The sequence below is a fragment of the Aegilops tauschii genome, chromosome 3 (assembly GCF_002575655.3).
Source record: "Aegilops tauschii subsp. strangulata cultivar AL8/78 chromosome 3, Aet v6.0, whole genome shotgun sequence".
NCBI lineage: Eukaryota > Viridiplantae > Streptophyta > Magnoliopsida > Poales > Poaceae > Aegilops > Aegilops tauschii.
Genome location: NC_053037.3, coordinates 120,552,829 through 120,567,931, shown reverse-complemented (window position 1 = coordinate 120,567,931; position 15,103 = coordinate 120,552,829). Strand labels below are relative to the sequence as shown.

Below are 15,103 nucleotides of genomic sequence, written 5' to 3'. Positions count from 1 at the left end.
TTCTTAAAACAATATTAACATATATTCATACATGCACGAATAACTCTTTTTAACAAATGGGCCTTTTTCAAATACATGAATATGTTATTGTATACAAGAACATTTTTAAATACATGAGATAAAACTTCATCTCAAATATGTGAACATTTATTACATCCTAGTCTATGAAACTTTTTCCTTTTTTTTGCAATGTATGATTTTTTTTCTTTATATCTTAACATGGTTTCTAGAGCATGTTAAATGAAAAACATAATAATAATGTAGGAGTATCTGTTAATGGGCCGTGTGCCAGTTGCGAGCTCATTTAGAAGTTGTTGAAGCGAAATGCTGACTACATGTCATGGCCCATGTCTGTATCTCGCACAGAAACAACATAGCCCGAAAAGGAAACCGAGAAAACAAGCCCGCAAATCATAGCCCAGTCCAAAGCAGTTCCCATGTCCGCCGCCGGCGAAGCCTCCACCACGGTCCTCCGTTTCTTCTCCTTCATCGGCGCCGGTGGTGCGCATCCTGCTCTCTCTGTTTTACATTCCTGTACTCATATGCTTTACCCAGGGGGGCTTAACGCCTCTGTCTCCGCAGTGATCTGCACCAAGGCCATCAACATGTATCTCGACCACGAGCGCAAGCAGGAGGAGGCGTCCGCCGCGGCTGAGGCAGCAGCGGCCGCAGCCACTTCCGACTCCGCTGTGTTGGTAGCAGCCGACGCGTCTCCGGCGAGCGCCGTCGCCGCCGCGAAGCCCTGACCTCGGAGGAGGGGCCGTCTTTGCTGGTTAGGGTTCTCGCGATGTTGCTTGCCACTCGCGAAAGGGGGGGAAATAGTACCACTTATTCTGTTTGTATAATGTTTTTTGATGACATGAACCGACGACCATCCTTTTTTTACAATGTGAAATTGTGAATGATGCGAGCTTGAATCCACCTGCTCAGCTGTGTCCTGATGAATAATAATATTACACTTTTGTTCGCTATGGAGTCGTGAGGCTGCGATGATTTACATGTTATTAGTTCTATCAGGAAAGCTTTCAATGTTGTTTCGGCCGATGTTCATGTGGTAATTTGGCAGAACCGCTCATCAAACCATAGGTAGTTTACTGGTAAAACCTGAGTTGCAGCATTCTCCTAGTTATAAACGTTTTTCTCTTTTACTTCAACAGTATGCACAGATTGAAGTAACATATAAACACTCTGGGGCTTTTTTTCTGTCGAGATTCTGTGATGCTTAGGATCAACTTTTGCCAAGTATAAGCATATGCAATTAGGGATTCTTGATTTGCAGTTATGGGTTCTGTGAATTGATCTTACAATGGTGAAAACTTCATTTATTTCATGCTGCAAGGGATTTTTAGGATCCTTAGGTTCTTGTTGTTGCTCTATCAGATTCTTGCAGCAACTAGGGTGAATTTAAATTCGATGGAAAAACTCTTCTTTATAGCAACTAGACAGCTAAATGTTTGTGTGTTTACCATGTAGGTTTCCTTCTAGACCAGGTCTTGGGACACTCTTGGTTTTAGTATGGAAATTATCCACTTCCTTGATAACATCTGTGCTATAGCATTTCAGGAGCCATGGTATTATTTTTGCTTTCTATGTGATTTCAGTGACCACGGCAGATTTGATGGTATCATGGAGAGTTTTTTTAATGGCTATGAATAATTGTTAGTGTAACTGCTTGAGTAGGTGATATGTTGGCAGTCTTCAAATACATAAGAGTATTATGTCTTCAGATTCGCAAAAGGGCTCTTTATAAACTATCTAATTCTTGATTTACCCTGTGGACCTCTCCAATACAATCCGCCTCTGTCAAGTTTGATTCAAGGTTCTTTCCTGGTTTGGATCTGTCGCAAATAAAGTTATATCAAGAAGTTTGGGTGGGTGAAAGGTCATCAACTATGTTGTTCAAATTTCATTTGGAGTTGGTTTATTTTGTATGTCAACTGGTTTGATAATGTTTATTACTCAATTAGAACAATAAGTCAATAATGCCATCATAAGACCGTGATTTCATATTTTCCGTGTATGGACAACAAAGATAAAGCTCTCTGCTTCTTTGACTTCTGGTGATGTCACTTTGTATATCTCACATGATTTTGATAATATGTAAGTTGATTGTGGCTTGTTTCTGCTGAAGAATTCTTATCCTAAGTTGTTTGACCAGAATCATTCATTTCTGGTAGAAGCATGCATTTGTAACATCACCAAGTGAAGAAGTTGATTATTTTGTACGAGCAACTCTGGTGGTTAACAGGTTATATATAATATTGGTCCCGTGGTTTATTTCTGCTTTAATATACTCACTCCGTCCCAAAACAAGTGACTCAATTTTGTACTAACTTTGTACTAAATAAATAATTGTTGGGCACTTCAGAATTTTATTTCTGCGCTCCATCAAATCCATGCTACTTGTTTAATGCATCTGTATTTTACTTAGAACTTCATAACAAGTAGGATGTACTCAAGTCGCAAGAGAACATACCGGGAATATGACACAGAGAGGAATCTGTTCTATGCTATCTGCCATGGTCATTTATGAAGTTCTAATCATCCTATAATAGCTTTGGCTCTTACAAAATCTTTTTTGCAGGTGATGGTATGCTTGTCCCAGAGCAACACTGTAAGAGTGTTACCGTCACCTTTTGTGCTTCTATTGGTGAACAGAACAGGAGAACCATATACTACAATTGCTACCACAAATTGGAAACTGCAAAAAAAGATTAACAAAGAGCCCTAAAGCTTGATGCTCAGCTCAAGTGAGCAAAGTCTCAGCTCTTTGAGGAGGGAAGAAAGAGAGAGGAGAATAGATTGTAATTGCAACTCAGAAGATATCACACTTAAATGCCATTTCTTTTGGTCGACTTGGAGGACGGAGTTGGAGGTACTGACTCCGATACTGATGGAAGCTTTTCCTCTGACGGACCATTCCAGCAGATGTCCTTGAGAGAAGGCCGTAGGCCCTTCTTGCAGAACCGTTCGTACTCCAATGTGTCTCCTGCCGACTTCTTCACCTCAACAACATAGAAGGATGGAGTCACTTCAAAGATCTCCGCATCAATCGCAAGCTGCCCCTTCCTCCCTTCTTTGGATCCCTGCAGCGTCACCAGTCCGTCCTGCTTCTTCACCTTGAAGGACTCTGTCTCAGCTATCTGCTCCAGCTTTGACACTATTGCTGATGCGGGTTTTTGGGTCATGAACCGCGAGTTCGACTTCTGCTCTTGGTCCTTCTCAAATAGGCCAGAAAGATCAAAACCTTTGGAGAGGGAGATTATGTCAAACGCATTCAAGCTCGCTGGCTTCAATGGGCTATTTGGTTGTTCTGCCCTGTTGCCTTTACCATCCTTTTGGTCCGTGCTGAAAGCAGCCTGGACATCATTAAGATCCTTTGAGGCACGTGGCGTTGCCAGAGTCACTGCTGGTTTGTACCCTTTCTTGAACCACGGGTGCTCAATCAGCTTGTCCATGGTGATCCTAGTGTTTGGATTAGGGTCGAGCAGCCTGGATAGAATCTTCCGGGCATCAGAACTGAACCACTGTGGATGCCTGACATCACCTTTGCTGATCTTCCGGTACATCTCCATCAAATTTGAGTCTTGGAATGGGAGGTAACCAGCAAGCAGAACAAAAAGTATGACACCACAAGACCATATGTCTGCCTTTTCTCCATCATAGCCCTTCTTGTTGATTATCTCCGGCGCAACATATGCAGGTGTGCCACACGTTGTGTGCAGCAGCCCGTCTTGCTTCTGACACTCCTTGAGGGCACTCAACCCGAAGTCGGACACCTTGAGGTTTCCATGCTCATCCACAAGGAGGTTCTCCGGCTTGAGGTCCCGGTGATAGACATCACGGCTGTGGCAAAAGTCCACAGCCCCTATCAACTGTTGAAAGTACTTCCTTGCAGCATCTTCCTTGAGCCGGCCCTTGGCCACCCTGGCAAAGAGCTCGCCGCCCCGGACATACTCCATGGCAAAGTATATCTTGGTCTTGCTGGCCATGACCTCGTGCAGCTGGACGATGTTTGGGTGGCGAACCAGGCGCATGATGGAGATCTCCCGCTTGATCTGGTCAATCATGCCGACACGCAGCACCTTCTCCTTGTCAATGACCTTGATGGCGACGCTCTGGTTGGTCGCAAGGCTCCGCGCATGGTACACCTTGGCGAAGGTGCCTTGCCCGAGCATACGACCAAGCTCGTACCGGTTCATGAGAATGGTGGACTTCCTCTCCATCCTATCGGATCCTTGTGCACAAGAGCAGCAGCAAGCTGGGTGGAGGTAAAATTGGGTGTTCACAAGCGTCTACTCTGCGCCACTTCGTGCCTCTGTGTCCCTCCCTCCCCGAGAGGGAGGAGAGGTGAAGGGCGAGAGCGCGCTGTGATTGGGGGGAAAACTAATACACGACTGGTCTGTTTTCTCAGAATCCTCCAAGGATGAAGGAGAGGATGGTGGGAGAGAAGAATAGTCTGCGGTGGCTAGAGCTTTCCTCGCGACATGAGGCCAGGAGCTCGCCCTTCCCTCTCTGGAGCTGGAACAGGCCGCCTAATAATAAGCCGGGCACGTTGCGTTGGATGGCTGTGGTTTCTGGTGCTATTTGTAGGCAGGGGGAGCCTCACCGGCCTGCTCTGAATGAACCCATCCACACATCCTAGCCTTCCATCCCAGCCTTCCATCTTTCTGTGCAACAATTACATGTGTCTTTCGTGATGGGAACTGCTTGCTGGTGCATTGCATTATGTGAATAGTAGTAATTGAATGTCATATCCATGATTGGCTTGTTTAACAAGATGTGGGGTGGGTGGGGTGTTGGGCTGGTGACCACTTAGCTTGGGCCGCGCATGTGGCCATCACGGCTGATGTCTCCGAGCAAGGTGTTAGGTTTTCCATAATCGACCAGTTTGCCGAGCTGAGGGTGCAACAATGCATGTGCTGAGCATATGTTTCTGGGGTGGTTTGGCCGTGGTCTTGCGTGATCTGGATGCAACTGATGCCAACCTCCCTTTGCTTCTTCCTTTGTTTTTCATTTACATACATTGGGTTTTTGCTTGAAGAATTCTCACTTCTCCACAATCAGAGACAGAGCCACACGCATGCTGTACATATGCGTTCAGGTGGTACTTTTCTTTTGTTCTGAATCCTGGCAATAGGTGTCCATCCTTTCTCATTTTTAGCTGACAAATGGACGATGGTGAGAATCTTCCAGGACATTGACCCTAGTTTAGTCTCTTGCCACAAACGCCAGGTATATTTGGTTGGCTGAAACTTGAGGCGAAACTTGATACAGAGAATGCAGCACTCGGCTTGTCACATCCAATCTATTTATTTCTTGAAACTCATGTCACACTCAGATGTTGATTAATCAGTAACCCACATCCAATCCATCCCGTCATGTCCTTGCGTGGCCAGTTCTTTCCCATGGGTTTCTGCGGTATATTTTTTCGACGACAGAATCGGCATGTTTCAGCCGTAGACTAGATCGCGCTGTTCCTTCCCCGACCATGTGGTCGGCGCATGTAGCCTGCTAAATCCACGTGTCAATCGCATGACATTTCTCTCACCATACTGATTTTTCAGAAGAAAAAAATTGCCACACATGAATGTCCAATTTGGTGTGGTTGTAGGTCATGGTCGTGCCATGTGTCGAGTGCATGATTTGCAAGAAGCTAGGTTAAAAATAACACCTGAATTCCATAATTTCTACTTATAATATCTGGCTGCTTGTCGATAGAACAGACCCTAAAAGGATTGATTATTGATTGGGTGAGTAGCTTCTGAATACTTGGTGCACGATTTCACCGAGCAATAGAGAGACAGACAAGAAATGAACATAGTTGAAATGGATGAATTTTCATATGGAAAACTTAAACCATGCATTGGTTAGACCTAGTTTTATCATCAGAGCTTTGAATCAGGTGGCATATTCAGAAACTAAAAACTGAAGATTCACATGGTAGGTGGTAGCACCAGGCACTTGTTCGAAAAAAAATTACACCAATAAAAATGAATAATACTCAGTAGTACTGTACATGCCCATGGTATTCCCTCATCTTGAGTAAAGATCAACATGTGCATTTAAATCAGTAGCTGCATCACATCTGTCATTTACAACCTTTTCCCTGCACGGGTGATCACAGCGCTCAGCCAAAGTTTACAGCGAAACTGTTCGTAGGATCAAGAGGGATGATGTTACAACGGCACGTTGGTGCCCACCCAAACAAATGGTATACATATGCAGCAGCAGCATCCTACTAGGTCGACTTTATGGACAGTAACTCGAGCTCAGCCCACCAGAGGGGCGAGAGCCGCGGCGCCGCCGCCTCCGGCGAGACGCCAAGAACCTCCCTGAGCTTTCCCGTCACGTCTCGCATTGCTGGCCGCCGCGTCGGGTCGGGGTCGGTGCACTCCTCGATCACCTCGCAGACGGCCTCCAGCTCGTTGGCCTTGTGTTCCTCGAGCACAGTGTCGACGAGCTCGACATAGTTCTTGGCTTTGAGATGCTTGGCAGCCTGCGCGGCAGAAAGCAAGTTGACAGTTGTAACGATGCAATGTTTTCGGAAATTAAGTTTGGAGTTTGGAGTTGCGCGGTTCGTTCGTCGTGTTATACCCAGATGCAGGTCAGTTCATGGCCACCTGGTTCAGGAAGCTTTCCGGATATGATCTCCAGCAGAAGCATGCCGAAGCAGAAGACGCTGCCCGCGAGATCGGGAGGAGGTTCAGAGCGGCTGCTGCCGTCCTGCTTTGCAGCCTTTGCTCTGTCCGCGAGTTCTTTCCACATGCCAACATCGGCAATCTGCAAATCAGTGTCCATCTCACTCAATGGTTGTGTTAATTATAATGTGGTAGCTTATTAATGAACCATGCCTGCACTGAACTCCGTGTTTCAGAAGAAGAAAAAAAACTGATTTCCTTCAAATGGATACCTTAGCAGCATAGTCATCTGTCATAAAGATTGCGTCGGAGCGTATATCGTTTATCGCCACAGGCGGATTGAGCTCATGGTGCATGTACTGGAGGCAGTACGCCAGGCCCATGATGATCCTCATCCTCGCAGCCCAGTCGAGATCCTCAAACACCTTGACTGCGAGGTTAGTAATTCAGTTTGGAGGCGGATATATAGAGTATACATAGCTTATGCGCAAGGAAGTAATGCGAAAGTAAAATTCCTTACGATGAAGATGCTCAGAAAGAGTTCCATTCGGAGCATACTCGTACACCATCATCCTCATGAAGGGTTTATTTTCTATGCAATATCCGAGGAGATTGACAAAGTTCTTGTGGTTGACTCTTGACACTGTATCTATCTACACAAGGAAATGGGGTGATTAGAAAGGTTACTAGAACTTGCAACTTGTTTATTGTTGGCTACTACTAGAAGATGTTCGGAATCACCTTTTTTCTGAAGAACGTTTCTGAACTCTTGGACCACTCCTTGACCGATGAAATGGAAGTGGAGACAACACAGATCTCGACTCCACTGGATAATGTCCCCTTGAACACGGTACAGAAAGGCAGAGCGTTGAGAATGTTGCTGAAATCCTCGCAAGCGGCCTCGAGTTCTAGTCTGTTTAGCTGTGGAACACCTGAATGAAAGAATTGAGCTATCGAAAGTTAAATTGTATTACCCGGAGGCAATGGCATCTCAACAAATATAATGGAAGCACAAGCGTCCTGAGCTGATCATGTGCCAGTTTTAAATAAGAATATCTGGTGCATATAAAATACAAATTGTATCACAGAAGACCCACATGTTCTTGAAATGTTGTCAGGCTATGCATGTGTTTATTATGTTTCTTTCATGAGATATATTGACTTCATAAACAATAAAAGCCAATAGGATAGTTAGAATGTTTGCCTGTTACAAATGCCTTCCGAAGTTGGCCGCTTAGCCCTGCTTTCCAGGGGGCTATTGATCCATCCCCTCGCTTCCGACAGACCAAGATCGGCGCAATAATCAGGCTAATGAGCAGTATTGCAGCTAGAAATATGAGGACATAAGTCCAAATGCCATACTTCGCACCAGATGACTCTTTGTCGTCTGATTGGGTCACTGCGGCAGGCACCTGCTTTGGTGTTGCAGCATCAACATTCTCAACGGATTCTGGAACCGAAGGCATCAGGATTTGGCCATCCGACTTTGGGAACGCAGGAAATGAACCAGTCCCTAGAGATAGAACATCAGCAGGTCTCTGGATTCCTGTTGAATTTTCCAGGTCATTATTCCCTGAAAGAGCAGGCAGATTGCCAGCTTCAAGCAGCCTGCGGCGCATCGCACTTGCTATGGACTGCAAATTCTGCATTATGTGTGACTCGGTAAAACCTGACAGACAAAATGTAATTGTTTAATGATGTGTAACACATCAGACAAAAAATGTTGAGTCTACATCCTGACAATGCCCAATTACTTGGTAGATTGTTGCAATATTTCCCACGGAGGACGTTGAAAGAAATCCAATTCTTAGACCCCAGCCTGTAAAACGAAAATCTGTTAGGATGTGAAATAAAACTTTCAGAAATGAAACCTATGAATAGTTGAAGGCTAAGTTGAGTGACCACAAAAGTAGGGCCGGGCACATCCATGTAGCCACTTACCAGCAACCTAGTTTTCTGCTCAAGCAGCATGTCTGCTCAGCAGCTCCACCTTGTATGTTGAAAGATGAGACGCCTTCTTGGAACTGATTATTGTGAAGTGATCTGAAACACAATGGTACTTCATTCTACGAAGCAAAGAAGAGATCACAAATGATGCAATTGGCCTTACAGCTGTTTGAGTAGTGGCATCGTCCCTAGTTCTTTTGGAATTGTTCCATCCAAGTTGTTGGCACTCAAATCCAGTACTTCAAGGGCAGATAACCCTCCAAACTCTCTGGGGATTTGCCCATGGAAATTGTTCTTTGGAAGTAAACTAGACAGAAATAAGAATTAAGCCAATATCACCCAACACACGTATTCACATAATATTGATCAAACAAAAGAACATTTTGGGCAAACGCTTGCTAACGTAGGTGCAATGGTGCATCTAGAAATTTTCATCAAAAACTAACATCATTTTTGACATGTACGAAATAAACGAGATAAGTGAATAGTACCCGATACAGTTCATTTATGTCCTTTTGTTTTTGTACAAGGTACAAAAACTCATAACTTTAAATGAAAGTTTATAGGTGCACATGATATAGCGTAATGTATGTCCATGCTTTTTTGCATGATTTTTCGAAACCAGCAAGGCTGTAAGTGCGACATGCAATGCTTGCAAATGCAACCGTCTGTGATTCAGAATTATCCTGATCAAATACGCCATTATATAGAAATAAGCATCAAACAATGGAATTCTAAACTAACCTCTTATAATCCAGATAAAGTATAGTTAAAATACTCACAGTGATCTTAGACATTGTAGGCTTCCAATCTCAGGTGCGAGGGTTCCAGCCAGTTCATGACCTGTTAAATTCCTATATGTTGAAGAAAATAAGAACTAAAGGCACATGATGCACAATTACTACACTACCTTAGCTAATCGTATTGGCACAAATGATTTGCAAACATCTTAATTTCAACTTGGAAAGAAGCTATTTCCTGACATAAATCTGGCACGATATGATTTGAACAATGTAGGCAATTACAAAATTCGGCACATAAATAATCGCGTGGAGGCATTGCGTCAACATTTGGAAGAAAATAGAGGGGGAAAAACAGACTTACAGAATCTCCACATTGCCGTCAGAGCATTGGACGCCGGACCAGCTGCAGGGATTGTTGTCCATGGGATCCCAGTCATGGAAGACTCCATGGGGATCTCCCTCCACCCTCGCCCTCAGCTCCAGCAAAGCCAATCCTAGCACATGTACAGGATTGCACCACACCCATGAATCATCCAGGCACAACCACAAATCGAGCGCTACCATCGGTCTCTCGTGTGATGGCATTGTGAGTTACCTTCGCCGTTGAGCGGAGCGGCGCCGGCCCATGCCTGCGCCTGGAGCAGCACGACGAGGACGAGGAGCAGCATGAGCCCCCGACGCGCGCCACCCATGGCTACGACGCGGGCGCCTCCCGGCGGCCACTCGCTGGCTGGACACACCGACGCCGTCCTCGGACGGACACCCGCGGTCTCTCAGAGCGGGGCAGAACAAGACGAGTAACTAAGACGGAGACCGGTGGACGAACGGCACGGCCGGCCCGGAGGCGCTAGCTAGCTCCGGTGGGGCCTTGCTTCAGGGCGGGCGTTTCTCCTCGGCTTGGCCATCTATCATGCCGGGAGAGCAGAAGAGGGGGAGGAAGGCCCGGGAGGGCAGGACGCCGCGGCGCTGGTTCCGGCGAGCTATTCGCCGGCGGCCATGGGTGGATGAGGGAGGGAGGCAGCTGCTGCCCGGGTTTGGCCTCCTGCTCCGCGAAAGCTGGGGGGTTGTCCCGGCGGAGCTGGATAGGTTCCTGCCGGGATGTGCGGTTGGCGGCGGCGCGAAGGGGACGGGGGATTTCGCGCGCGAAGGCGGTGGGTGGTGGTCAGATTCGGACGGGGGGAGGGAGGGAAGGCCGCGAAGACGGTTGGCGGCGGCGCGTCCCCGTCGCCGCCGCGCGCGGCAAACCGCAGAAATAGAGCATGGCCATTTCAGGTCCTCTTTGCTTCAAAAGAATTCTATACCCCTTCCGTGTCTTTTTAGAATTTAACTAAATTGGTACAGAAAAATATGAAGCTTTTTACAATATAAAATAAATACTACTAGAATCATCATGGAATATATTTTCATATTGAACCTATTTGATATTCTAATATTTTTCAATTTTGCTAAGTCTCAGATTCGATACTATCTTTCTTTGATTTTACATGGAGATTCGTGCAAAAAATTGTTTTCAGTTTTTCTTTTTTTCTTCTTATGCTATATCACTTGATATTGTAAAGCTTCATGTATTTTTTCTACAAGCTTGATCAAACTTCAGAAAGTTTGATTCAAGACAAAGCTACTATGCAGAGTTAAGAAAAAGGAGGGAGTACCAGAAATTTAGAGATATTTTGTTACCAGAGAATTTTAAATAATTTTTGGGGGAGTATGCTCCATGTGACTTTTTCCAAATTGAAAACCGTGTTTGTTTTTCTCCATAATCTAGTGCAATTTCAAAAGAAGATTTTCATATATATATATATATATATATATATATATATATATATATATATATATATATATATATATATATTTGTCTTTCTTTCAGTGACAAATATGGCATGCACTTACCATGCCATTTCAGTTCTTCTAGAATTCTTTAATACTCCCTCCGTTCCAAAATAGATGACCCAACTTTGTACTTGTACAAAGTTGGGTCATCTATTTTGGAACGGAGGGAGTAAGAATTATGTGTTTTCTGTGTGACACACCCAAAACATCTTATTACATGTTCAGTTCTTCTACTAGAACTCAACATGCCATGGCATCCAATTCATGCATTTTCAAAACCCTCAAGATAACAAGGGCCCTGACATTAACATGAAATGCCCAGTAATAACATCCTACTAGTAGAAATAAAAATAAACCGAGACGCAGAACTCCAAAAATAAAAATGAACACGCGGGAGCAAGTGTTAATAATGCAGAGACATTTGGTAACAGAGACAAGTTATATAAAGGTTCAGGCATTCAGAACAGTTCACATTCACGAAGACACACTGACGAAACGAAACCCAGATACAGAGTTGTTCACAGAAGCTAATAATTACATTCACCCAAACCTGAGCGAAATACCAAACTCCAGGGTTTTCTTAAGTCGCATGATTTAGTAGACAAGCTTTATTTAGCGGTAAACTTGCCCAGCCAAGCTCTCTTGAAAGCCTCGACTCCTGTCAGATGCACGCGGCTTCACTTCTTGCCTCGCAGCTTTGTGCCAAGAGCCCTTTCCAGCTTGCCGATGATCTGTTGGTTTGGGATAGCCTTGCCTGACTCGTACTCCTGGATGACTTGTGGCTTCTCATTGATCAGCTGGTAATCAAACAATGTGTCTTAGGGAATGAAGGCAGAGAGATGTTACAGATTTCAGGTTGGTAGTGAAGTAAGATTCATCATACCTGTGCAAGCTGTGCCTGTGTGAGCTTCTTGTCCGTTCTAGCCTGCATAATGCTCTTCTTCAGGTCTGACGGCACACGCTCATCTGTTGAAGATAACCCCCAAGGGTTAAAAAGCAATAAAAGATGTATTGTATTGACATTCAATAACAATGAAAAAGTAAGGATCATTGAAGGATTCAAATTCCTTGGGAGTAAAATTTCATAGAATAGCATTCCTATAATGTAACTTAAGTTTTAACATCGTAATCCTAAATAAAAGTATAGGTACACCCATAGAAAAATCATGATTACCATATTTGTAGAATATGATATCAAATGCAGCAGAATACACACTGCTTCTAAACAGCAAATTTTCTCTGAAAGGACAGTACAGGTACATTATAGAGGAACTTATTTTCCTTGTGATCAACAGTTGAATTAATATCAGTAGAAACTAAGAAAAAACTGACTTGTACTTCACAACAAATTATGTTTATTACAAACCTCACAGAATTCATCGAACAATTGGGTAAGTCACGAGTCCATGATAGTAGATCAATTAGGAAATAGTGTTGCCTCGATAGTGTGGAACACTCAAGCAAGCACAACATTCTTTACTAGATAAGTAGACACATACAGAAATGCATGTCAACGCATTGAGAAACAAGGGAAACTGATCAACTAACAAGCATACTCATGTATAGTTCCTTTTAACCAAAGGAAAAAAGCATTGCCATATTTCACAGATATTATTAGATTTAACTGAGACATACACGCATCACATAAACAAAATGATTGCCATACGCACATCACATAAACAAAATGATTGGACAATAAACAGCTTTGCTAGGTAGTCATTCCTTTTGAAACATATAGAAGTAAAAAGTGTAAGGAACTCACGAGCAAGATTCTCTGTATCATCATCAAGCCTCTTTGTATTGAGCGATGTGGTGCTATGAGCAGCTTTGTTTGTCCCAGCATTATCTGCATTCATCAACAATGTCATCCAAGTTAAAGCAATATATAAAACTCTCACATATCTATCTCGACAAAAGTGTGCAAAAGATATGCACAGATAGATATTTTGATCATACGATGGAAGCCTCTTTTACAGCACCGCCTATTATACAAGATATCACATACTGATCATGTTCAAGCATTTATGATGGCCATATGCATAAGAAAACTAGAAAATAACTCATCATAAAAGAGAAAGGTATTCCAGGACAGGCTTAACTAAACCTCTTCAATGGCAATCACTTAACTAACATGAGCAAGAAATTACTGTTCAATGTTGGCATGAAGTGCGTTACTGCAAAGGAAACCAAGACAGTAGACATCACTAACTCCCCTTATGCACAAAAATAAACAGTTAAACATATGGATCATATAAAATCCACACTTAAACACAATAGGTGTGCACTAGAAACTAGGCACATGAGGTGTACAGGTGCACTAAAAGGATAATTAACATTTCTAATAGTCATATAGAATTCTGATTATAATTTAGAAAAGACTAATATAACATGGATCTACCAACACACTAATTTTCAAATCCAAGCTCAACCCACACATCGCGGAAAAAAAGGGGCAAACATTGCTGTAATAGTAGCAGAAATCTACCTTGCTAATGTCCACACCAAGATTGTCACTTCTATTTCTCAGCGTGTGATTGAACTTTTTTCATAAGGTACATAAATGTTATATTAATATTGTTCTTTCTCGTCCGAAAAAATTCATAAACTTTAGACATGCTAATTGATGCAACGTCATTCTACTTATACAGATCTTGCCCCAACATATCACAGGTTCTTATCAACACTTTTTGACGATTTTACATGCTGCAAAGGAGTGTAGATATTTTAACTTTCAGTACCAAATCCGAATGCATGATCACATCAGAGATGCAATCAGAGCCACTCCTGCAATACAGACTACAAGGATTAAACCCCAGTAACTGTATGTTCTAACCTCAGATTCAGTACAAGTGCTGCATCGTCACCAATCAAACAAGTGAATCGTAGAAGAAAGAAAAAAATCTCATGAAAATAAGATGCTTAGCACAATCAAATGACCAAACAAGAACATGCCCTGGTCTTCTAAAGCTTACAGACAATTTATTCTTCCAAAATTTCATAATAATTTATTTCCCTAAAAAAAAGGCCAAGGAATCCATTCTACCGAAAACCCTCGTGTGAAACATGAACATGCTTCGGATTACGACACGCCGATGTCCGAAAATCAAGGAGACTCAATCCGACGCCCTAAGATTCGCAGCATCGCACGCCAATCTGGCGAAAACCCTCGCCTACTCTAAGACAAACTAGCCACTACGCGGCCAAACCAAATCCACCGCCGCGTCAAGCGATTCCTTTCTACTCCGAGACAAGGTGTCGAAAAGGCCGGGCCAGGAAGGATGCGTACGCTTCTTGGCGATGTCGATGTCGACGCCGGCGCGGCGGGCGGCGTTGACGGCCTTCTCGTCCTTCTTGGCGGCGGCGTTGGGCAGCTTCTTGCGCACGACCACCGGCTCCCAGTCCTGGGCGATCGGTCCGGTGCGAGACATCTCGGCTTGCTCCGGGGGGGGGGGGGGGGGGGGGGGGGGGGGGGGCTTGCGATTCGGTGGGGCTAGCTAGGGTTTCGCCGAGGTTGGAGACGATGAGGATTTGGTCGGTGCGAATGATCGGGGTTAAGGTGGCGACGGTCTCGTGACTCCTCTTGAGGTGAACGCAAATGGGCCCTTCCGCGAAACTGATGGGCTGGTAACGTGTCGGAGCGGACTTGGACCATTTAGCTTTTTCTCTCTTTGGTGACCGCATTTTTTCCTTCATTTCCGCAACTCACACTCGCTCCTGAAATGAAGCTTCCCCAAACTTTCACGACCGCATTTAGTTTTTTTTTCAGATTGTTATATTCGGTATTATCTTTTTTTTTTGTTTCACGGTTTTTTCCAATGTATATAAACTTTTCAATCCGTGAACTTTTTCAAATACATAAATTTCTTAAAATCCATGAATATTTTTATTGAATGCATGAACTTTTTTCAAATGCCAGAAACTTTTTTCAAATTTCATGAACTT

General features: G+C 43.8%; 4 protein-coding genes across 4 annotated transcripts; 1 reads left to right on the top strand and 3 right to left on the bottom strand.

The window, feature by feature from the left end:
- Positions 1 to 405: 405 nt before the first annotated feature.
- Positions 406 to 971, top strand: LOC109756823 (uncharacterized). The gene is made up of 2 exons (XM_020315664.3): positions 406 to 501; positions 583 to 971. The coding sequence occupies exons 1-2, from the start codon at positions 438 to 440 to the stop codon at positions 744 to 746; spliced, it is 228 nt and encodes a 75-aa protein (XP_020171253.1). The 5' UTR covers positions 406 to 437; the 3' UTR covers positions 747 to 971.
- Positions 972 to 2,526: 1,555 nt separating this feature from the next.
- LOC109756822 (CBL-interacting protein kinase 5) lies at positions 2,527 to 4,556 on the bottom strand. Its single transcript, XM_020315663.4, has one exon. It carries the CDS (start codon positions 4,224 to 4,226, stop codon positions 2,832 to 2,834), a length of 1,395 nt encoding a protein of 464 aa, XP_020171252.1. The 5' UTR covers positions 4,227 to 4,556; the 3' UTR covers positions 2,527 to 2,831.
- A 1,485-nt stretch (positions 4,557 to 6,041) lies between these two features.
- LOC109756821 (protein MALE DISCOVERER 2) lies at positions 6,042 to 10,636 on the bottom strand. The gene is made up of 12 exons (XM_020315661.4): positions 9,927 to 10,636; positions 9,693 to 9,825; positions 9,371 to 9,442; positions 8,752 to 8,895; positions 8,583 to 8,684; positions 8,396 to 8,460; positions 7,846 to 8,310; positions 7,383 to 7,573; positions 7,162 to 7,294; positions 6,914 to 7,071; positions 6,598 to 6,783; positions 6,042 to 6,499 (listed from the first exon to the last, which is right to left on the bottom strand). Exons 1-12 carry the CDS (start codon positions 10,021 to 10,023, stop codon positions 6,242 to 6,244), a joined length of 2,004 nt encoding a protein of 667 aa, XP_020171250.1. The 5' UTR covers positions 10,024 to 10,636; the 3' UTR covers positions 6,042 to 6,241.
- Positions 10,637 to 11,564: 928 nt separating this feature from the next.
- On the bottom strand, positions 11,565 to 14,709 carry LOC109756817 (multiprotein-bridging factor 1a). Its single transcript, XM_020315656.4, has 4 exons — positions 14,448 to 14,709; positions 12,924 to 13,007; positions 12,045 to 12,127; positions 11,565 to 11,958 (listed from the first exon to the last, which is right to left on the bottom strand). The coding sequence occupies exons 1-4, from the start codon at positions 14,587 to 14,589 to the stop codon at positions 11,839 to 11,841; spliced, it is 429 nt and encodes a 142-aa protein (XP_020171245.1). The 5' UTR covers positions 14,590 to 14,709; the 3' UTR covers positions 11,565 to 11,838.
- Positions 14,710 to 15,103: the final 394 nt, after the last annotated feature.

What these genes read in the sequence shown, in the direction of transcription:
- LOC109756821 (XM_020315661.4), bottom strand. Translation starts at nt 10,023, where the DNA reads ATGGGTGGCGCGCGTCGGGGGCTCATGCTGCTCCTCGTCCTCGTCGTG. An exon ending in AGCAGAAAACTAGGTTGCTG is followed by an intron (nt 8,461 to 8,582) that starts GTAAGTGGCTAC and finishes TTCGTTTTACAG; the next exon opens with GCTGGGGTCTAAGAATTGGA. An exon ending in TCGGAAGGCATTTGTAACAG is followed by an intron (nt 7,574 to 7,845) that starts GCAAACATTCTA and finishes TCTTTCATTCAG; the next exon opens with GTGTTCCACAGCTAAACAGA.
- LOC109756823 (XM_020315664.3), top strand. Translation starts at nt 438, where the DNA reads ATGTCCGCCGCCGGCGAAGCCTCCACCACGGTCCTCCGTTTCTTCTCC. An exon ending in CTCCTTCATCGGCGCCGGTG is followed by an intron (nt 502 to 582) that starts GTGCGCATCCTG and finishes CTGTCTCCGCAG; the next exon opens with TGATCTGCACCAAGGCCATC.
- LOC109756817 (XM_020315656.4), bottom strand. Translation starts at nt 14,589, where the DNA reads ATGTCTCGCACCGGACCGATCGCCCAGGACTGGGAGCCGGTGGTCGTG. An exon ending in TGATACAGAGAATCTTGCTC is followed by an intron (nt 12,128 to 12,923) that starts GTGAGTTCCTTA and finishes TATCTTCAACAG; the next exon opens with ATGAGCGTGTGCCGTCAGAC. An exon ending in CACAGGCACAGCTTGCACAG is followed by an intron (nt 11,959 to 12,044) that starts GTATGATGAATC and finishes TTTGATTACCAG; the next exon opens with CTGATCAATGAGAAGCCACA.
- LOC109756822 (XM_020315663.4), bottom strand. Translation starts at nt 4,226, where the DNA reads ATGGAGAGGAAGTCCACCATTCTCATGAACCGGTACGAGCTTGGTCGT.